The sequence below is a fragment of the Anabas testudineus genome, chromosome 5 (assembly GCF_900324465.2).
Source record: "Anabas testudineus chromosome 5, fAnaTes1.2, whole genome shotgun sequence".
Lineage (NCBI taxonomy): Eukaryota > Metazoa > Chordata > Actinopteri > Anabantiformes > Anabantidae > Anabas > Anabas testudineus.
The window spans coordinates 3,544,969-3,568,508 of NC_046614.1; the positions used below are offsets into that span (position 1 = coordinate 3,544,969).

General features: G+C 39.5%; 1 protein-coding gene across 1 annotated transcript in view; it reads left to right on the top strand.

Annotated features, from left to right (window-relative positions):
• Nucleotides 1-23,540, top strand: part of LOC113151697 (receptor-type tyrosine-protein phosphatase gamma-like) — a 353,442-nt gene that overhangs the window by 207,088 nt on the left and 122,814 nt on the right. Inside the window, exon 4 of the mRNA XM_033325969.1 lies at nt 1,833-1,981. Coding sequence (XP_033181860.1) covers nt 1,833-1,981 — 149 coding nt within the window. The remainder of the gene's footprint in view (nt 1-1,832; nt 1,982-23,540) is intronic.

Sequence of the window (23,540 nt, forward strand, 5' to 3'; positions counted from 1 at the left end):
CAGGTATTGCCTCAAGCTACCAGTAGTAGCGGATCCTAGCCAAGGAAGAGCTACAAAGCATCTCTCAATGCTTCAAATTCTCTCTGCAGCTGTGGTGCTCTGTTTCCAATTTTCAGTGACTGATTAAGGTGAAAAGGTCAAAGACAATGAGTAAATGTCCTGTCCACCACCCTGTCACTGCATCGTTAGCATGCCCCAGTGTGTCACAGAGATGTGAGACATCTGTTTCTTTAAGTGCAGGTGGCTCAATCAAGTGTGGCGGACACATGGCGTGCTGGCATTCCCTGTGGGAGTAAAGCGGACATGTGACCTTCAGTTGGAGGATCACCAGCACAGTCGAGATGAAAAATTCCCCAACACGTTTGACGCAGAGTGTCCCTAGGCCTTAAGCATCTAAAGCCATCTCCTTAAGGCCATCAGAACATCTCACAAAGAAAAAAAGAGATGATGGCTACCTGCAAAGTAAGAAACACAGCAGAATATAATTTAAAAGGATTTACGGTGCCACAGCATGGAGAGAGTCGTGTTAAAAATGCTAACACCAACAACAGCTGCGAAACAAAATGGTGTGCTGCTTCTGCCCTCCTCTGCTACATAATGCAGTGCTAATAAGTCACATGTCCCTGTGCTTTTGCCATGAATTATGTATATATTCTGCACTGGTTCTAAATGAGAGATGAGCATTTTATCAGGGATCACCTAGTGGAGATGCTACAGAATGTTTTCTTCACAGCTCAAGTTGATTGTAATGACATAGAATGAATAATAGAATAATACTTTGTTATTAAAGTGCAACTGATTTTAGTTTCAGTTTACTTTGTGTAAATTTATATGAATGATATTAAAATGATATTCATCATATATTAAAACATTTGCTTTTAGCTGAAACACTTCTCCACATGACATGATTTTAGTCATGTCATGTGGAGAATATCTCAAATTTAAGACATTTGATCTTTTAGTACAAGTTCAGTTCAATGGTTTTTCAGTTCAAATGTCATCTGGAGGAGTTCAGGGGTAACAGGTTGAAGTGTGTTGTGAAGTTTAAAATAAATCTTCTAAATGTTAAGCATGGTGTTACTGTAGCATGTGCTATGTTAATACTTCTCAAGGGGGAGTGTGTTAATATTGTTTCTTTTCCACTCCTAAATGTTTGTGCATTCTTAGAACCACATTGGCAACTTGGCTTGCTGGTCAACTGACTCAAAACCTTCCCCCGTGATCCACATAGATCCTACAATGGAAGTAACTGTGTGGAGCTGATACTATAGGATAGCCCTGGTCAAAAAGAGCCCTGGCCTCCCCACTGCTGCTTACTTGGTGTGTTAGAAGCTGGAAGATACCATCTCAGATGAAATCTAAGTTGGGAAAGACAAAGTGAATTGATATCTACCAGCTTCTAATTGACTGAACATACCTCAGGGCAGTGATAATTGGAAAACAAGCAGGACAGTGGGCCATGATGGCAGAAGAAACCAGAAATGTACTGTCGAGATATTGACATGATAAATGACTAGGAAGAAGGCAGCTGCCCCATCTTCACTATATTTCAGCAAGAAGCGATAGAATAACAAAGCCTTAACCTTAAAAAGGTTTCACACTGTGCATGTCCTCACACACATGTTTTGATTTGTGTTTCAGCTATCTTTGAAATTTTACTTGACGTCAACAAGAGTCACACATTTTCCATTGTTTGTTTCTGATTACGTGATACGTGATTAATATGTATGGCATAGATGTTCAATGATATATGATCATTGCAGCGTTCTGTATGTCATTCAATCTTTCTTGCACTGGCTCTGATTTTCTCTGTTCGTCTGTCTTTCTTTCAGTGGCCATTATGTTGAAGGATGATTACTTTGTTCGGGGAGCTGGCCTACCAGGGAGATTTAAGGCAGAAAAAGTGGAGTTTCATTGGGGTCCCAGCAATGGATCCGAGGGCTCAGAACATAGCATCAATGGCCGGCATTACCCTGTGGAGGTATGCTCAATCTAAAACATCTTGACATATCAGGAATGAACTACTATCTGTGAGATAGTAGTTACATTTTATGACAATGGTGCTGAAATGGATAGAGACCTCATTATTAGGCTTCTAAAAGAAACTTTGGAAGTGTAGTATTTATTTATCTTTTACGTCTCCTCTATTCTATTTATAGAATTTATGCATTTGGACAGTTAGGGCAAGTCTGAGCAGAGCTGTGATAGGATGGATACATATCTATATCTATAACTTTCCTCTGCAAGTTTGATTTGATAAGATCTGTTGTTGCCCACTGGCTGAGTGCACCCTCAGCACTATCACTTCATTTCATTTATGCATTTTATTAATTCAAACATCTTTCAACATGATGGCACAAAGTCAGGTGGCATGGGTCCAGCCAGGCCCACTCTATCTCTCATGTGTATGTAAAACTGTTTTACATTTAGTTGCAGCACTCAGTGCCAATTCAGTTATCAAACACACTTAATAACACATTAGTAGGGCTATATTACATAGTCTGTGTCTGTGAAAAAATACTTATAAATAAAAAATAATAATAATTAACTTCTATGAAGTAGGTTCTTCTTTAGTTTTGTTGCCATTTTTGTTTAGGGCAGAATATTTGTAGCTGATGTGGCTCAGTACTGTTGACATAATTATTAAGATAATTTACATTGACATGATTGTTACTTAACCCTCATTAAAGCTTGCATTCATCAAAAATATTTATTGCGTTTTTTGTTTTTTTTTCTGGCTATTTTTAACATATAGCGCACACCATACAGAGACTAAAACCAACCATGATTTGTCTCTTCTCAGTGTAATGTATGTCAATCTTTAACCTAATTAGGCTTATCTGCCTGTGCCCATGTCATGGGTTTTCTTTGGGTACTCTGGCTTCCTCCCAACATTCATGCCAAGACATGCAGTTAGGTTAAGTGGTGGCTCTAAACCACCATTAGGTGTGAATAGTTAACTGTCTTTATATTCCAGCCCTGTGATTAACTGGCAACATGTCCAGGTTGTACCCTGCCTCTCAACCTGTGAGAGCTGAGATTGGCTCCAGCCACCTCAACCCTTAAGAGGAAAAGCAGTTAGGATAATGGATGGATGCTCTACAGCTGAGATAATGCTGTAGAGCTCAGATGTTGCCCACAAACGGTAAGGAATTAATACATTAATGCACTGGATGAGATGTTTGTTTCTCACAAAAGTATGACCTGAGTAGCCCTAAACCCTGAAAACAATCTCTACTTCTCTGAAGTAGGACAGAGTCATTTGCAAATCTAATCTCTTCACTAAACTTCACTAGCTTCTTGCTATATTGCCCCAAGTAGCATGACAACATGCTTCACCTTTTAGCTTTTGACTATTTTAGCTTTTGAAATCATCAAGATTTATAATTGTGTATTAATAATTTAAAGCTCATAAAATATCAGTTAAAAGTTAACTGTCCTTTACAAGGTAGAGCAACATCTAACACTGTTAATATTATCTAACCAATAGTCCACAGGTAATTATTTATCAGCAACAGCTACAAATCAACAATCAACAGCTAAAATTACTTCAGTGTCTCCTTATAGTACATGTGTAAGTACAAATGTTAAAGCTAAAAACAGACATATTCACTTACAACAACTAATTAGATAATTTCAGTAATTCATGCTTGATTAGTACATTTTACAGTATTTTGTTTATTGGAATTTCATACTGACTAATATCTAAAGGGCTATGCAGAACATGGCAGAGCACAGGGAGGAGAGAGGGGGCTGGGTATGGCATAGTGGGTTAATTTTAAGTCTCATGCTAGAACTAGCTTAAATATCTACATGGTCTTTACAAGCAGGTGTCCAGGTGACTTAAATTATGAGGAATCTGATTATAATGCTTATCAACACAGGACATAAAAGCACATATACCCATGGTATTAAAACCCCGAAAGCAGACATTACCAACACTAGCTATGGATTGGTGGGCTTTTTTTACATACAGCACTGTGACTACAGCTGAGTTTGTCACATGGCCATTGTAGATATGGTGTGACATTACCTATTTATGGCTTTGGAATATAAGAAAGAAAGTCATTTTATTGTCAAATCTCTCCACTGACAGTATCTCTCTTACTAATTATCTTTTTTTAAACATGTGGCATACACATAGCAGATGCCCTGTTTTGTCAAATTGAAAGGCAGTACATTGACATATTCACATCACTTTATCCATATTTTCTCCATATTTATTCTTCCCTAATTGATTGACTGTGAGATTTATTATTTGTGGAATTTTCAAATCTGTACTAGACTTTAAAATAAACAAGCATTTGACTTGTACTTGCATAAAGATGTATTTATAAAGCAGAGATGAAGAGAAAAAGAGAAATATAGAGAATCAACTTGCAATAATTTCTGTTCAGGTGAGATTTAAAGGGCTATTAATACACAGAAAATACATATACAGTATGTAATCATTTTGGTTGTTTGGTTGTTGCCAAATTCATTGTACTGTAAACAGATTTAAAACTTGAGCCCAGTTATTAAACTAGTAGTAGCATGATCTCCCTTCAACTGACCTGAATTCAGTTTGTTTTTAATGTGAGATTCTTTTCCCACCTGATTCGATTGAAGCTAAAATTATTGTTGTGTAGTGTTAAATCATGACACATAAGGTTCCAACAAAGAGGGCAGTATATCCAGACATTGGAAGCTGTTCAACTGAACTTTACAACAATTAAGACAGTTTTACTAAATGTCTATTGTGAAAGTTGAAAGCTGAAATTTGCTCTTCTACTGCAGGGTTGTTATCTTGGTGTGGATATTAATATAACATTAAACCTCTGCCTAAATATTCCACACATCAATTTTGTGCAGAAAGAGAGTTTTTTGGGACTGAAATCAAGTTAAGGTAAATGGACCAAAGCTTATTCTCTGGTCAGAACAGAAGTCCACATACAGTATTAGCTTTTTTACAGACATCACATTCTCCGTGTTAAACTGGCTGTTGTATTTTAGAAGAAGTCTTAACTTTTCTGGATATTAATCCATCCATCATCTAACTACTGTCCTGATAGGGGTCACAGCGGTGCAGGAGTATCAACAGTCTAACACAAAGGTCATCATGGTTGTAATACTAAGATGGAGAAGTTGTAAAATTACTGTTAACAGCCCTTTTATATTATTGATTGTAAGATGTCTTGTGTGGTACATGTTAGTCTTTAGTGTAAAATTAGAAGGAGGCTCGTGTTCATCTTGCGATAAATAACACAGTTTCTCTTCTAAACATCCACAGCAGATTACACAGAATCCAGTCTTGGTGATTAGTTTCAGTTTTGATAGTTTTTGCTAAATCATACCTTTCTTTCTATTTATTTCTATTTATTTATTCATTTGCTTTTCTTTACATTCAGTTCTTTCATACAATTATGTCCAGTTCCTTTTATTACCTCTCCACCCTGTAACTCTTAGCAGCTCACTGTGCTGTATTTGGAAGTGGTGAAGAGAAGTGTTCTTGTGCTTTCTCCAAGTGCTCCACATGAAAGATGTATGATTTACAAGCCTTGCCATTTAGTAATTGTAGCCTAATAGGGCCCTTGAATTGCATGATGAAGTAGGGACCCGCTGCTCCCCTACCTGCTGGTTTTAACAGTAATGCTGTGGTTAATATGCCAGACACAGCACTGCGAGCCAGCAAGGCACGCATCTTCAGTTGTAGCATGTCACCCAGCACTTTCTTTGTGTGTGTGTGTGTGTGTGTGTGTGTGTGTGCGCACATGCCTCTTCGTTTTGTACATTCTCATTCCACTGTTGTTTGCTTTGCGTTAAAAGTCAAATGTATGAATTTACCCGCTGGTATTCCCAACCAGGAGTCAGTGTGGTCAATTCTGAATTGCCAAGTAAAGCCCAAGGTCAACTGAGAGTGGAACAAAACAAACTTACACATGCACTTAGGGTTTTCTTTGTTTGAGAGTCACAAGTAAATAGATTCAGTCAGCCTTAAGAGCAAATTCTCTGCATATGGTGTTTCCTGCAGGCTGTTTTGTACTGCTCACTTTAGTGTGATGCAACTGTGTTGTGAATTCACAACAGATATAGTACCCATTGAAGTACACTTGAAATAGTAACATGTAAAGGTTAATTGTATTGTTATTATTATTAAATAAAAAATATATGTATCAAATTTAAGCTAACTATTGGTAAAAAAAAATGTCAGCTAAATGTAGTGTAGTATAAGTGAGAAGCAAAAGTACCTAAAAAATTTAAATTGTTCAGTAAATTCAACAATTTCCTCAAGTATGTCATTGTTATTACAAATTCCTCAAAACTGTACAAAAGTACTTGAGTAAAAGTTCTTGAGTAACTGTACTTAGCTCTCAACAACCTTTGTTGTGGACATAGACTGTTTCAAGGTGTTATGCTAAGCTAGGCAGAATGTTGCTTGCTAGTGCTTCACATAAATCTTATGCCCATGAGAATGGTGTGAATCTTCTCTTCTAAGTATAGACAGGAATGCAACAATGCAAATTTGTTTTCAAATTGGAAAAGGCTGGCTCTTGAAACTGATTGATGTTTCTCTCTGCATGCCTTAAATTATTTCTTGTCAGGACAAAGTTAAATTAACTTCAATATTCCATAAGAGTGCCTAATGTCACAATGCTGATTACATAGTCAGCATTAGGGCAAAAACACGTTGTTTTGATGTAAAGGTTTGTGGCATCCTAGATTATTAAAGTACATTTCTGACAGGTTTGTTGGATAAGTATGGAATTATTTGCTGAAACATCCTCAGAGTTCCATTGTTTTATGAGTTATTTATTATTGACAAATGATCTTAAAATCTCAATTGGATTTGTTGATCCTGTAGAAAGTCACATTCAAATTTCAAATTAAACTTACTGTATGGTTTTAAACAAAAACAAACAAACAAACAAACAAACAAAAACATATCTCATTTGGAAGCTTAGCTGTGAAGGTTTTATTCAACAGCAGCAATTTCACACCAAAACCTTTATGATATTTGGCAACAAAAACAACAACACTGCGCTGATAGATTCTAATTAGATTTATCACAGTTCCTGTATGCATGGCAGAGAAACAGTTTGCTTTGCTTTTGAGATCAGTAATTATTTTGAGAAGAATGCAGATTGTACAACTTGTCAATAGTTAACTTAATAGCTGCATCACAGTGTAAACAAGGCTAGGCTTGAGTTTCTTACTAATTTGCTGAACAATCACTGTAAAGAGATGAAAAAAAGACCTTTTTTAATCGTCTTTATATCTATGTTACTCTCTTGGTAGAATTTAATTTTGGAAGGTTGGGATTTACTGTAGCACTGAGCAGCCATAAAGTGATGAGTAGAGTATGTCACTTTTAAACACATGCTTTAAGCTGTGCACAAAACACCATTATTAACAATGGTGATTTCACTTGACATCTGAGTGCAAAATTTAAATCTGTTGTTAATTTTCTTTCTCATCACAAAAACTGAGAATCATCATCCATCTTGTTGCATTTTAGTGCTTTCAGCTTAATGTTTTGGTTCCCATGTCCACACCATCTCAGCGCAGAATCCCCCAGCTAGCTGGCCAAGGACCTAAGCCTATCCATTCTATCAGACTGCCTATTGCCAAGGCTCGTTTTTATCTCTAGTCTCTTTCCAAGCCTCACAGACGTGATAAACGAGAGAAGCTGAGGATGAAAAGATGAAGGGAGTGGAGGGCAGAGTGTGTGTGTGGCTCCAGAACTTGCAAGCTTTTACCCACCTGCCTAGATAAGAGAGGCACTGTAAATTAACACACGATAGGGGGGCTGAAAGCACAGGCAGTGTGTGTGTAGAGTGAGCATTGGGGGTGTGCACTCATTCACACACACACTAACGGATCACACACTTCCTCTCTGTGCTTTGCCGCGGGTATCACAGATAAAGATTTGTCACTGATGAATGGGATTTTATTTCCCATCAACCTTTGCTGTGTGGAAAATGGAAAGCTCCCTAAATCATAAGATGAATAATGATAACACCGGGTTGCAGTTTTCATTTCTTTGCACTATTTGTCTGCAAAGTTCCGTATGCAAACTGTTTGTTTCTATGAGCACCCATAGTGTGTATGTGTGTGTGTGGGTTTAAATCACAGCGAAAAATGAGCTGAGCTTTTACAAACTGCGGTGCAGCTGTTTAGACTCTTGTTTGTACCTTGTTTAATCACACCAGAGGGCGGAGAGCTCCTAATTCACCCGGCACCAACACACAGGCAAAATTAGTAGAAAATGTAAAGGTACATTCCCTTCTTTTATGTACAATATGAAAAATACAACAGCTCTCTGACACATGATAATAGCCAAGCTCAATTCATATTTCTCTTTTTACCATTTGTTTCCTTGTCATTTCTGGCATCCTTTTCCTGACTGTGAATTGTGAGGTAAACAGTAGTGGCATCACTGTGAGCGGCATGAACACCATCACTCATTTAGATTTGTAAACTGACACCATAAACTTTCATTTGGCATATACTTGTCAAACAATCAAAACACCTCAGTGAGCTGGCACTGTCTGAGGTTTTTACAACCGCCATGACAGTGCCGTGCATATAGCTGTGCATTACATCAGCTTGAATGACATCAGAGCAACAAAGGCACAGACTGTATATCCAAGTATAATATGCAGATATGACTCTCTGGCAGGCCAGAAAATCTTTCAGCCAATACAGCATGTCTGTGACAACAACTGATAACATCAGCCCAACATTGCTTAGGCTCTAGTTTTTAGTGTTTCACCAAAAAACTGATGATGCTGTATTTCTACAGAGGACAGTTTATAAGCAGACATGTTTCCAAAAGTGTGTTTTATAGAAGAAAAAACTGCAGAGTTTTTTTTGGTATTTGGTCTTTTTTGCTTTTGAGTGTGTGGGTTGTATTTTTGTGACTGTAACATAATAACCAATGCAAAACTCTCCAGTGTAAAAGCTGATAATTACACGAATAAGACAGAGAGTGGGGCTAAGCACAGCTGGGGCAGGAATTTGTGTGCCTAAATTGTGTATGTTTCTGAATGGAGTGTCTGTAAGCATTACTGATTGCAGTAGATGCATTTGTGTATAAAAAGAGAGGTGAGCTGTCAACTGTCTGGGGCGATGCAGCAGCTCGTCTGTGTCAGGAGGGATGGAATATTCAATGAACGATTGCAGAGGGACTGTGCTGCTATACAGATGGAGACAGCAGATGAAAAACTGCATTTGTTCTATTCTCTTGCAGCAGAACAGTAGTAGGTAAATCAGTGTAACTGGATGTTGCAGGCTCACATGTGGAGGTGTTCTGTAGATAACCACATTATAGTGATGTGGGCTGTATTTCCATGTTGTTGATGTTATTGGCAATAGTATCCTTAGTGTTTTTTTTGTTTGTTTGTTTGTTTCTTTTTGTCTTATTGTTATATTCAGCCTATTTGCCTTTCTGTCGTTTGTGCTCTGCTCATTTATTGCCTCTTCTTTCTTATTCTCTCTCTGCTTTTTGTTCTTTTTCTCTCTCAACAAGCCACATTCCATTAAGCCATCAAAGATAACTGATGACTGCTAGGCTGCACATTTTCTTGAAATGTTCTCTTTTATTCATGCTTTATGTCTTATGTGATATTTCCAGGTGGCTATACTTACACTAACAAAACAGTCCTTCATTAAAAGTCCAATCCTACCTAAAGGGTAAATAGTTGCTGGACCAGTTGCCTTGCCTGTTCCATACTATTTTTAATAATCTAAATTGCTGATAGGACCAGGGGCCACCACCTTTTTTTTTCCTTCCCCTTCCCCTCCACACCCCTCCACTTGCATTTTATGAAAAGGTAACACTCATGAAATTGAAAAAGCCATAGCTGCCTCCAAGGACCATTTCTCACGTAATGCATTTCAATTGGTCCCAGCATGCTCTACACATATCTCATTACCCAGAATGTACGGCCCTGTCTCAGCATGTCCGATCTGTTTTGTAGTGCTGAAGTTTGTGAGCAAGATTAAATGCAGTAGGTGCTATATTATTGGCCAGCAAATGCTACATTGCATGACCTTCTTCAATGGAAGCCCTTTCTCCAGCTCCGGGGAATAGCATATTCCCCATAGCATAGCTCAGATCAAGAGAGAGACTGCATCAAACCTTCATCTTGATGTCCTCACCCTCTCCTATCAGCAAGGACGTGCACTCCATGTGGTGCATTCTGTTTTCACACAAAGCCTTGCTCATGTCGCCTCATATCTGTCAGTCCCTCGGGAGGGGGCCCTTACAGTCTACAGTGCCCAGTCTTGCAGCATTCTCAGCGGGGTCATAGTAGCATCGGCAGCTCCAGATTACCCACAGTTTTACATTTTGAGGCAACAGAAATGTCCATGGAGTCACTTCAAAGGTGGATAGAAGGATAAACAGGAGTTGTCAAAGATGTACGTCAGGGCACATTTTTTAACAGAGGTCCTAACAGAGGAGAAATATACAGGACATTTCCAGGGGGAATAGATCTGCCTCAGGAATGTTCCAAAATCTGTGCTCTGCTACTGTATTATCTGTCACTGCTAAACCTGTAAAATATTACCTATACCTATTACCTATAACATGCCTGCTGTAATGCTGCTGCTGACACAAGAATTCTAAGCATGTGGAGAGTAGAAAATGATAAAGTGAAACTGTACAATGGGAGAGGGTTACACAGTTTATTAATAAATCACAATGATGATGGAAGCATCTATTTTTAATTAAACTTAGTCAGGTGGGATATTGGCATGTTGTGGTTACAGTGTAAACTTTCAGTGGCTCCTCTGATTTAAAGATCTAAACAATTTAGGGTTGCTGAAATAATTTGTTTATTAAAGTATTAGACTATTTGTGGAAAATGAATTAGTGTGGTTCAGTACAAAAAACATTTTTGTATAGTTAGTTACACAACAGTATTGAAGAAAACAGTACGTTAAAAGCATACTAAAAATGAAAATGGCTCTGAAGATTTTTTTTTTTTGTTTTCTAAGAAAGATATTTATGTATGACTGAATATTAGGCATACCCAATATTTTGAATTGTAATAATAAAGATGACATGTCGAGAATAAGTTTAATTATTGAGCATAAAATTAACATATAGTTTAGTGAATAACATTTTGAACAGTTCTCCTGAGAACACGCACCGAACCAAAACGGGACCAATTGCTATGATTCGCATGATTTGAGAGCTTTGGGTAGTGTGTAGATTTTCATCTTTTTTGTTTGTCCACCAAAAACATGCTGCCTGATTAATGGAGGACAAACGTGACGTGAGGAGGTGAAGTGTCTCACAGATACCAGGTCTGATGACTCTGCAAGAGATGTAACGTAAAAAATAATAATCAACGGAATGACCAATCTACGTTAACATTCATAGTGAACTCATCTCTCTCCTGTCACACAAACGTACAGTAGTCCACAGCACTTCACCTTCTTCCTGTATTTCTTTTCTGTTCCCGGGGCAGAAACATCTGACCAATAAGCCGAGAGGACGTTCTCACGTAGTTTGAAGTAAGGTGTTTTCTTTCGTTTGGATTCTTCTCAGTGTGAAACAAAACCAAATCCAGGAGAAATTGATACAATGTTACAAACTTGTCAACTGATTCGGACCAAAGTAAACACATTAAGGTGTGAAAGCAACCCTAGTCATACTATCTATTAACCTCACAGTCTTTGTCAAATCCAAACACCCACAGCTGAATGCAAACATTTCTTGACCTCAACATCTTGAGTGATAAGATAAAGCCTAAAATAAAGCAAGGCAATATAGCGACTTTGCAGTAGAAAAATCTGGGTGCTAAGCTGGCCTGCCTGCAGTCCAGACATTTCATCAATGGATTATACTTGACTGAATGACCCTCCCGCAAGTTTTTAAAAGACTAAAAACTAAAATATAGTTTGTTGCATGTCCCAACATTTTTGAAATTGGGGTTTAATGTTTCGTGTTATAATGTACTGTACTGAAAACTTTAAACTGCTAATTTGACCAGGTCTCTTGATATTTATGGATATTTAAGATACATATCAAAGTGTATCTTTGAAAATACATTTGATATTTTGAACTTCCAAAATATATTTAAATTTCACTTTCCTACATGACAAGAATTTACATTTTTAAGTGGGTTTGTGAAGATAAAGTTGAAGCTTTGTTCTCTAAGTTCTGAGTGATAAATAATAGAATCTTGTATAAGCATAGAATGAATGCATGTACATTTAGTTTTCAGGTGGGTTGTTAACTTTAAATCAGCTTATCACCCCTCCCTCAGAAACCACTTAGAACATCTATACAAATGATGCATTAAGGTGTCAGCAGTGCAGGCTGGCTGATTCATCACAGCAGGCTGTTCACAGTGAGACTTTGTCTCCTGTGCTTACCTTCCTACATATTAATGCTTCATTGAATACATTACATTACATCACACCTGTGATTATAAACATACACATATTTACCTTCCATCTTTTTGGAGACACTATCATAATGCATTCTCCAGCCATTTGTCATAACCTCAGCTACCACAATGAGATGTCTAACCTCAAGCTTATGTCTAATTGCATTCTGCACTTAATGTCACCGTTTCGGCCTGGCATCAGGCCAAGCTGAAGCTTCCCCTCACTTCTCCACCTCACTCTCCCTCTGGACTCCGCCCACCAGCCCATTTTTTCCCTCTGCTCACAGCAATCAGCTGAACATTGGACTCACCTGTGCCCACTTTCCCCTACAAAACTCTCCTCAGCCCTTTTCCCCTCTGTCAGTTCGTCATTGCTCCCAACCTGTTTCTAGCCTGTTTTCCATGCCTGTTCCTGCCCGTCCTCCTCAGCCCTGTCTGCCTCTGGATTCCCTGGACTTTGTTCCCCCCTCTGAATTCTGGACATTATTACCTGTGTTCCGCGTGAGTGTTTTCCTGCCTTTAAGCAGTGGTTTGGTTTTGTATTTTGAGATCCTGAGTTGTTACTTTGTTTTCGGCCATTCCGTTAGTTTTACGTTGTCACTTTGTATCCCTGTTTTCCTGCCGGTTTTGTAGTGTCCGTTGACACCCTCCTTAGTTTCCCTTGATTTTGTAGTTTTCAGTAATAAATCCTGTTTTCATCCCATTCCTGCCTCGTCCCCCTCCTTACGTGTGACACTTAACTCTTAAAGCAACATTCAACTGGTGGTTACCACAAGGAGACACACATACATACACTTACACTGTAACTGTCACCTTCTGACATGTTGATGGCATTTTCCTTTAAATATGTAACAAGCTGCTAGAACAGGAAGACTTTTATTCTTGTCCAAAAAATTGTAAAACTGGAGGAATTCTGTCAAGTTTTATCAGCCACCTCTCTTCTCAGCAAAAGAACACATTTTAATGTGTTCTATGTCAATCCTGCCTCTCTTAGATTTGCACATTATAGGGAACCTCTTCAACCTAACTTGGTTGGGTGTGGACCTTTATGTGTACATAGGGAAAAACATGATTACACCTTGAGCCATACAGTTCCTTCTGAAAGTGTTGAGAATTGACATTTGGCTTTAGGCTTAACAATGGAATGATATACTGTAGAATATTCAATTATACTTAATATAAAAAACAATGCAGAAGATAGTTCCTTTTGTATCTGATGACCCCACTTTTGAGTGAGCAAAACTATTGTTAAATGTGACTTACAATTATTTTTTGTTATTAAATAGCTCTATAGAACTACTCTTGATTTTGGCTTTGGGTTTTACCTGTAAAGATGTGTATTTGTTGTTTGAAAGGATAAATCAACATACAAATTGAGAGAGCTGTCTATGGGAGAAAAGCAAGATGTTTGTATCAGGGAAAAGAGGGGAAAACAATCAGAGCCAATGCATATTGGGCATAGCCGATACAACAATTGCAATTGTCTTGACAAATAAATAAACCACTTGGGAACTCAGCAATACACACATATAATCAGTCAGTCAAGTAACAGCAGAAGGATTGTGAGACCTTTGAAGAAAAAAATCCAACACAATAGTCAGTGACAACAACAACAACCTCCACAGAGCAGGGGTGAAAGTATTTCAATCCAACATTTAAACAAGACCTCAACAGCACAGTACAGTACAGAGGCCATACCACAGGATCCAAACCCCTCATTATCATGACTGAACTGCAGAAAAGAGACTGAGGAGGAGCCAGGGCAGGTAACACAAGGGACATCCAAACACAGTAGTCAATCCGTAATTGGGTCATATTCAACAGCACAATTAGTCTAGGCAGTACAGTCTGATATCCAGAGCGAGAGGCACAGACAGAGAGCTGTAACTATGCCAAATATGGTTAAGGCAGGAAGTCAGACCGGAGATCTATTTGAATTACTGCACACTTTGATTGGTCACCAATTTTGCCCGAAAAGGAAGCATTATGACTCATTATTTAATGGATTGCCATAAAAGTTTTACATTCTCGCATGATAAATCCCAGTGCCTCAAAATTATCACTTAGGAAGTGATATGCATTCATATATATTAGTCGGCACAACCTCTCAGTCCACACATTTCAATGTTCTTAGATAATGAATCCTAATAATTGTGACACTCCACTGACTGGTAAACTAGTCACTGACAAAATGATAATATAGTCTTTGGACTTTTCATTGCAGAAATACAAATCAAATTATTATGCAGTTAATTGCAAAAGAAGAAAAAACGTATGTCTACATTAAGATAGATTCGTTTGTTTGTTTGTTTTTTGTTTCTTAAATATGTTTGATGGTGTTGTAATTATCTGGTTATGCGGGATGCTATTTAAGCCATGACACTCAATGTGTTCCTGTTTAGGTATTTTTTAATGAAGACCTTGACCCACACATTAGCTTTCCTCCAATTATGATTAGAAGTTTCAGCTTAGCCTATAGTGGCCCTCCAAACTACCTATGAGAGGATGTAAAAGCAAGAGAGTGGACTCCTAAGGAGTGACAGGGGGTTACATTTACATTTACACATTTGGCAGACACTTTTATCCAAAGTGACTTACAATTGAGTAACAAGGCAAACTAAAATCTAAGTCAAGGATCAAAGAAGTATTTCTGTTTCATGAGATGCAAGTACAACAGAGAGGGGATTTTTTTTTTTTTTTTGTGCAAAAGAAGAAGAGGTCACAGACCATGCAGAGTTTGGCAGGTCATTTCACCATCATGGGATCACTGAGCTGAAGAGTTTTCCTTGGTGTCTACTGTGTGGAGCTGGGACCACCAGACATAGTTCACTGGCCGAACACAGTGGATGGGAGGGGTTGTAGACCTGAACGACTGAGTTGAGGTAAGTTGGAGCTGTAGAGTTGACACTCTGTAGGCAAGAGACAGAGCTTTGAACTTAATCCTTGCAGCAACAGGACGCCAATGCAGAGATCTGAAGAGGGGTGTGACATGAAACCTTTCTGGCTGATTGAAAATGAGGAGTGCTGCTGCATTTTGGATCATCTGCAGGGGTATGGTCGCGGATGCCGGTAACCCCAGCTGCAGTGCATTGCAGTAATCGAGACTAGATATGATCAACGCCTGTACAATTAGTTGGGTCGTGTACTCCGAGGTAGGATCTGATCTTTCTGATTTTGTGGAGGGCGAATCTATACAACCTAGAAACTGAGGCGATGTGTTCCATGAAGGTCAGTTGGTCATCCATGATGACCCCCAGATTTCTGGCCGACTTAGTGGGGACAGTCACCGCAGATCCAATGTTGACACTGATGTTGTGTTGTGTCTGGGAGGGAGAACAAGAACTTCAGTCTTGGAGATGTTGGAGATGGGTTAAGCTGAAGATGTCAGAGATACAAGCCGAGATGCCTGACAAGACAGTAGAGTCATCTGGCAGAAATGAATGAAATCCACATAGCAGTGATAGAAAAAGCCATGTAAATGGATGACAGAGCCCAGAGAAGAAGTATAGATTGAAAAAAGAAGAGGACCAAGGACTGAGCCCTGCAGTACACAGGTGGAGAGCTTTGAGAGTCAGAATCATGCCCCTGCCAGGATACCTTGAAGTTTCGTCCAGACAAGAAAGGCCGAAACCAGGCTAGGTCAGAGAGTGCAGTCATAAGGATCTGATGGTTCACAGTGTCAAAGGCTGCAGATAGGTCGAATAGTATTAAGACAGAAGAGTTACCCGCAGCTTTTGCAGCCCATAGGGACTCCACAAGAGTCAGAAGTGCCATCTTTGTGGAGTGACCACTCTTGAAGTTACACTGATTGACATTGTGGAAGTTGTTCCAGGAAAGAAAGTCTGAGAGTTTACGTTTACATTTACATTTTGTCATTTAGCAGACGCTTTTCTTTAAAGCGACTTACAAGTGAGGAACAAGGCAAGCAAACTAAAAAAAGAGTTGATTGAAGACTGCACGTTCCGGGGTCTGGGCCAGAAATGGGAGAAGAGAGACCGGTCTGTAGTTCTCCACAAGGTGATGAATTTCAACACGAGTCTCACCGTTCTCTTTATTACTACTTCGTTAAACAAGACAACAACGTTACAGCTCATACTGCCACCTATTGGTGAAATTACAGTATTTCAACAGTCAGTTGGCTACTGTCCCTTTAAAAGACAAAACAACTTAAATTCCAGATATCTGTCTTTAAACTTGCTTATTTGTATTCAGTAACCTTGAGAAACTTAATTATTTCCTTTCTTTAACATTCTTATCCATATATTGATTTTACTGAACAAAAAGACCATCTTTATATGATCAGTTTGCATTCAGCATTCACCTGTCAACGATATTTCTTAATTCTCACATGAAACAAAGTCCAATCTCTCCTCTGAGACTTTCAAAACTTTTTGGTCAACGGCTTGGTCAGAATGTCTGCTTTCATATCCTTTGTTGGACAGTGCTGTAGTTTTATTTGTCTATTTTGCACACATTCACGGATGTAGTGATATCGAATGTCTATGTGTTTAGTCCCCGAGTGATCCACTGAATTTTTTGCAATTGCAATGGCACTTTGGTTGTTGTTTTGGTTGTGTGCAAATAACTGTGGGTGTATCCTCCATTCCAAGATCACATAGTAAACGCCTTAGCCAAACTCCTTCTTGAGCAGCTTGACCAAGTGCAACAATTCAATTCAATTCAATTCAATTCAATTTTATTTGTAGAGCGCTTTTTACAATTGACATTGTCACAAAGCAGCTTTACACAACCAAAGAACAGTACATGAACAGTGAATGTGTATGAATCATGAAATCAGATTGTCCCTGATGAGCAAGCCGAGGGCGACGGTGGCAAGAAAAAACTCCCTGAGAAGGCAACAGGAAGAAATCTTGAGAGGAACCAGACTCAACAGGGAACCCATCCTCATATGGGTGATTACATGCTGTGTAGGCAGCAGGCAGTGCGGTATAACAGTTAATGTCTTTAAGTTAATGTGGAGTCCAGTTAGTTAATTGCAGGCAGACTTGTTCCATTCCTGGACTATCGAGCGTTGAGTCGAGACCTCCAAGAAACAGCTGCTGACGTCCGCCGAGGCCAAGACCGACTTCATAGTAGTGTATGACCAACTCCAGTCTCCAAACGCATCCCATAGGGCAAACGGTGGATCCAGGCAGCGAGATCTCCAGCCAGAAGTTGGGCATCAGGACGAGTCAGACAGGTCCAGAGAGCAGAGGGTGGAATGACGTGTAGCTCGACAGAGAGACGAAGAGGGAAATAGAGAGGTAGAGAAAGAGAGAGATGGCAGTTAGTTGTATTCACAGTCAGATAAAGTTTGAGGTAAATGTATATTTTGAATAGTGCAGCAGGGACTCCGGCAGGACTAATTATGACAGCCTAAGGGTGGGCCAGAAGGAAACACAGACATGAGGGCTCCCTGGGATGTAGAGCGACCGAACACTTCACCATCAACAAACCTGAGTGATCAGTGAGAGTTGGGAAGACGGCATCTAAACATACCAGTTCACCATAATGCTCTACGTCCATGAGTCCTTCCCAAATCTATTTACAAAAATGCTTGACTAAATATATAGGTTTTCAGCCTAGTCTGAGACTGTGTCTGAGTCCCGAACGCTATTTGGAATTTTAGTGACAAAATATTTCTTATCTTGGCAGTATTTCTGAGGTGAAAGAAAGCTGTCCTGGTGATATTATCTACATGAGCTTCAAATGAAAGACTGGAATCTAGAATCACACCAAGGTATTTTACTGTTGCACTAGATGTAAGAGAAAGGCCATCCAGAGTTACGGTGTGATCTAAAATCTTGCTTCCAGCTGCAGATGATCCTATAACTAGTACTTCTGTCTTATCAGGATTCAGCAGAAGGAAGTTAATTAGCATCCAGTCTCATATATCCTTTACACATTGCTCAACTTTATTAAGCTGTTTGATCTCATCTGGTTTTGATGAAACATATAACTGTGTGTCGTCAGAATAACAATGAAAGTTAATACCATGCTTACGGATAATGTTGCCCAGAGGAAGCATGTAGAGGGGAAAAAAGCAGTGGGCCTAAAACTGAACCCTGTGGAACTGCACTGAGGTCGAGTAGCACAAGCATAGTGACGCTACCCTGATCAGAGGCCATTTACTACTTTAACAAGTGCCGTCTCTGTGCTGTGATGAGGCCTAAATCCTGACTGATAGAGTTTGAGTATGTTATTTCTATGAAGATATGAGGATAGCTGCCCAGCTACTATCTTTTCAAGAATCTTTGAGATAAAGGGGAGGTTTGATATCGACCTGTAATTGGACAGCTGACAAGGGTCGAGATCAGGTTTCTTGATTAGCGGTTTAATAACTGCTAATTTAAAACACTTTGGGACATACCCACAGCTGAGTGAGGAATTTATGATTGTCAGCAGGGGTTCTATTATTTCTGGCAAGTGTGTCGGTATAGGGTCTAATGTACAGGTTGAAGATTTTGCAGAAGAGATGAGTGAAATTAGTTCATTCTCTTCAAGAGGAGTAAAGTAATCTAGGTACTGATCTGCTGGGGTTAGCTCGTCACCTGCGTCAACTAAATTGTCTGGTTTCAAAGCTTGAATTTTATGCCTTATATTTACAATTTTGTTATTGAAAAAGTTCATGAAGTCCTCACTACTGCACAACGTTGTTGCGGAGATATCTGCAGTGGTCTTCTTTCTAGTTAATTTGGCTACTGTATTAAATAAAAATCTAGGGTTATTTTTGTTGTTTTCTATAAGAGTGGATACGTTGATCTAGCTGCACTAAGAGCTTTTTTATAGTTCAGGATGCTCTCCTTCCATGCTATCTGAAATACTAACAATTTCGTTTGGCGCCATTTACGTTCTAACTTTCGAGCAGTCTATTTTAAGGCACGCGTGTCATTGTTAAACCAGGAAGCAAGTTTCTTATCTGTAATGACTTTTCTTTTAACTGGAGCTACATTATCTAAGGTATAACGTAATGATGACTCTAGATATTCAGTCACCTGGTCACTAGACCAGTCGCCTGGTCACTAGACCAGAGTATACATTACATTGCGCTGAGTATACATTATTAATATGACACACTGTAGTTGAAACAAGATAGTGGTCTGAGATAACTTCAGACAGTGGGAGCCTAAGTAAATTTCTTATACTTAAACCGAAGGATATTTTTAAATCTAAGGTGTGACCCGCTTTATGAGTGGGTCCTACTACACACTGATCTACTCCTAGTGAGTCCAATATGGACATAAATGCTGTTCTCAGAGGGTCTTCTGGATTCTCTGATACTCAGCTTCTGCCGTTCAGAGTGCAACTGTTCCCTGTTTTTTGCTGAGCCAGCTCACCGCTCCTCCACTCAGTTGAAACATGTTGCCTGTTGTTGAGCGTTGGCCATCTTGGTCACCAGCCCAATCAGCATCTGAAAATCCAATTAAACATCCAGAGTCTGACTGCTTATATTTCAGGGCAAGATTCACTGTCCCTTTAAAGTATCGAAATATCCTCTTCACAGCAGTCAGATAAGCAGGATTGGGATCTGCGTTGAACTTTGACACAGCATTTACAGCTTGAGCTATGTCTGGTCGTGTGGCTATTGAAGCATACAGCAGACTTCCCACCATTGACTGATTGTTGTGTTGGTGTACTGGTTTACTAAAGGCATAATTTTTTTTCAGTTTTACGTTGGTCTCAGCAGGAGTTGCTACATGATTAGCATTTCCCATCCTGTATTTCTTAATTATGGCTTCAATATAGTTCTTCTGATGTAGAAAGACTCTTTGTCTTGGACCACAGAGATGCCCAGGATGTAGGACAGCTCACCCATGTCTTTCATCTTGTAGCGCTTCTTGAGAGCTGTCATGATTCCGGCCTCGTTGCTGCCTTTCTTTCCCCCATGCTCTTATTTTGGCGACTTCCTGTTTCCTCTTCCCAGTCTGATTGCCTTTACTTACCTAATTGCCTACACCTGGTCTCCCCCACACTATAAATACCGGTCTGCTCACCTGTCTCCCCTGCCAGATAGTCTGTTCTTTACTCTCGGACACTATCCAGCGTTTGGACTAACTTTTGGATTTTTTGGACTCTGCCTGCCCTGGACCCTGTCTCTTGCCTGATCCCTAGTGGTGGGCAAATGAAGCCTCATGAAGCACTGAAGCTTTCCTAACAATTGTGTTGAAAAAGGTTCAAAGCTTCAAGGCCTCAGTGATGGTGACGTCTGGTGGACAACAGAAGCCATAGCAACCTCTAAAGGGCACGACTGAAGCACTGGAACTGTTTCAATCCCATGACAGCAATAAAAGTTCAGAAAAGTCTGTGTGGTCATTCAAGTGTTTTGTTAATTCATACCCAATAATGATCATATAGTCATTACAATAAAGTATGCAGATGCTCTCTCCCATACTCTAAAACACATTAACCCAAAGAATCAATGCAAATTATAACATGGATTAAATGTTGGTTAAGGGTTTATTAGGGTTTATTATCCCTAACAGGATCAGAGATCCTTCCTACTCTGCAAATAATCAGTGTTTGAATTCAGAAACATTGTTTATTTTTTTTTTTGTGTGTTTTTATAGAAAACCTTTAGAGATAATAGTTTGTCAGTTAAGGACTTGTATGGTTGATTTAAAATGATTATTTACAAAAGCAGACAAGTTAGTTGTCTTCACAGGTTTTTATTGAGGAATATAATTTTTTTTCTACTGTTGCAGGCTTCAGTCGGCTCACGCCTGACACGCAAGTGTGACAGTGTCAAAATGATCCCAAACTTTAGAACATCTCTTATTAGTGGTACTCGCCATGAAATTTGGCTAAATACTCTCACTCTCCAAATCTCTATCCCCTTACAACCTCATTTGAAGCATAATGATGCATCTTAAATAGCTGGTTTGGCACCAAACACTAAAATCTGTAAAACCTGTCAAGGTGTTACTGGCTCAGAATGCGTTGAAACACAATGAGCCAATGAAACACACTGAAAGACTCTGAGCCAATAAAGAGCTTCGAACCATTTTGAAGGAATGAAGCGCGAAACGAAACAGCGATGACGTTCGAAACTTCGAACGTCATCTGTCACGTGACTCTGGTGTTTCGATACAAGCTCCGATACAGTGATTCGAAATCACTGCGCTTCAGGAAGAGTGACACAATCTCCGAAGCCTCGGTATCATTTGCCCATCACTACTGATCCCCCCTGGTGCTGTGGGTTCTGCTTATTCCCCCCGCTCACAGTACCAGACCTGGACCTGTATCTCCCTGATTCCCCCTCCTGGACCTGCACCCCTTCGGACCTGTTTGTGTGATTCCCCTCATCAGACCTGAACCTGCCTTTGTGTGAGTGTTTTTCCCTAATGTGTGTGGACCTCCTAGTGTTTTCGACCTGGACTGTCTGTTCTGTTGTAGATTTTGCCTTCCGGACTTGTCCCTGAACTGTCATACTGTGTATGACCTGGATTACCCCTGACCTCCGAGTTTGGCCTTGTGGATTTACCGTTTGGACTGCCTTGTTCATCACCTTAGACTGTTTTCCAACAATGTTTTTGGACATTTGGACTCTGTCACATTCTGTGACTATTTGTCATTGTGCTTCTGTGATACTCTGTGATATTGGTTTATTGGTTACATTCCTGGACACTCCCCACCGTTTGTCAGTTGCCACCATTCACCATCTCCATTGTCCTCCATTTTGTTCCATGTGCTCCCCGTTGGTCGGCCATCTTGGTCGCGACGTCACCCTGCACTGACAAATTCCCTTCAAGAACTCATTTGACTGATTCCTCTGTACCTTTGTTATTAATAAAACCCCTGAAAACTTTCTCCTGTAACTTGTATTATCTCTGGCCATGGAGCCCTTCCTCCAGCTCGTGACAAGAGTTGCTTTCAGCTCGTTCATTCTCTCAGTTGACTCTGTCATCAGAATGAGATCATCCACGTAAACTGCAAGTATCTCAAGCTCTTGTCTTGATCTCACAAATACACATGGATCTGATGTGCTCTGTTTAAAACCAAGTTCCATCATAAACTCTGTGAAGGCTTTGCTCCAGCAATGAGGATATTGCTTCAGTCCATAGATTGTATTTTGTTTTTTTATTTATTATTATTATTTTTTTTTTTTTTTGTAGTTTGCACACCAGGTTTTCATGTCCTGGTTTGATGTATCCTTCTGGTTGCTCCATATAGATTTCTTCTTCCAGGTGTCCATTTAGAAATGCAGTTAAAACATCCATCTGATGTACATGTAGATTGTTTTGATTTGCAAAAGATAGTAGTGCACGAATAGAGCTGAAACGCACCACTGGTGAAAATGTCTCATCATAGTCAGCACCATACAACTGTCAGTAGCCTTTGGCGACAAGTCTACACTTGTATCTCTTCACTTGTCCATCACTATGATGCTTAACTTTGAACACCCACCTTGAACCTACAGCTTTTCTATCTTTTGTTAAATCCACCCATATCTCATTTTCCAGCAGCGACTCATATTCCAGATCAGCTGTGTCCTGCCATTCCTTTGCATTAGGACTCATCAGAGCTTCTTTCGTTGTGAGTGGCTCCATCACACAACACATTTTCATAATGATCAACGATGACTGTTTCAGCAAACTCGTTGTATCCAAATTGCTTTGGAGCCTCTCTGATTCTGTCACTTCTTCCGACAGTGTCATCAGCAGTGAATTCATGTGTTTCATTCTCATTTGTGTCCAGTTACCTCATTCTCAAGACGGGGCTCTTCTGCGTCCTGTTTCCAGTGAGAGTTTGTTTAATTGAAAATGACATCCCGACGGATTAAAATCCTCCTTTTCTCTTCATCATATAGGCGATAACCCCTTAGCGTTGCTTGCATAGCCTACAAATGAAGCTTTATAGCCTTCTTGTCCAGTTTCTGTCTCTTCTCACCTGGAATAAGAGACAGAATAACCAATGCATAAGCAATGCATTCAAAAACCCTCACGTGACTCATGTCAGATTTTTTTTTTTTTCACACCATCTCTCATAGGGTGTCTCTTGCTTCAGTACAGATGTAGGCAACCTGTTCTGAATGTAAGCTGCTGTGGCTACAGCTTCTGCCCAGTAAATTTTTGGCAACTTAGCATGTGACAGCATACTTCCAGCTGCTTCAACTAATGTCCTGTTTTTTCTATCTGCAACACCATTTTGTTGTGGTGAGTG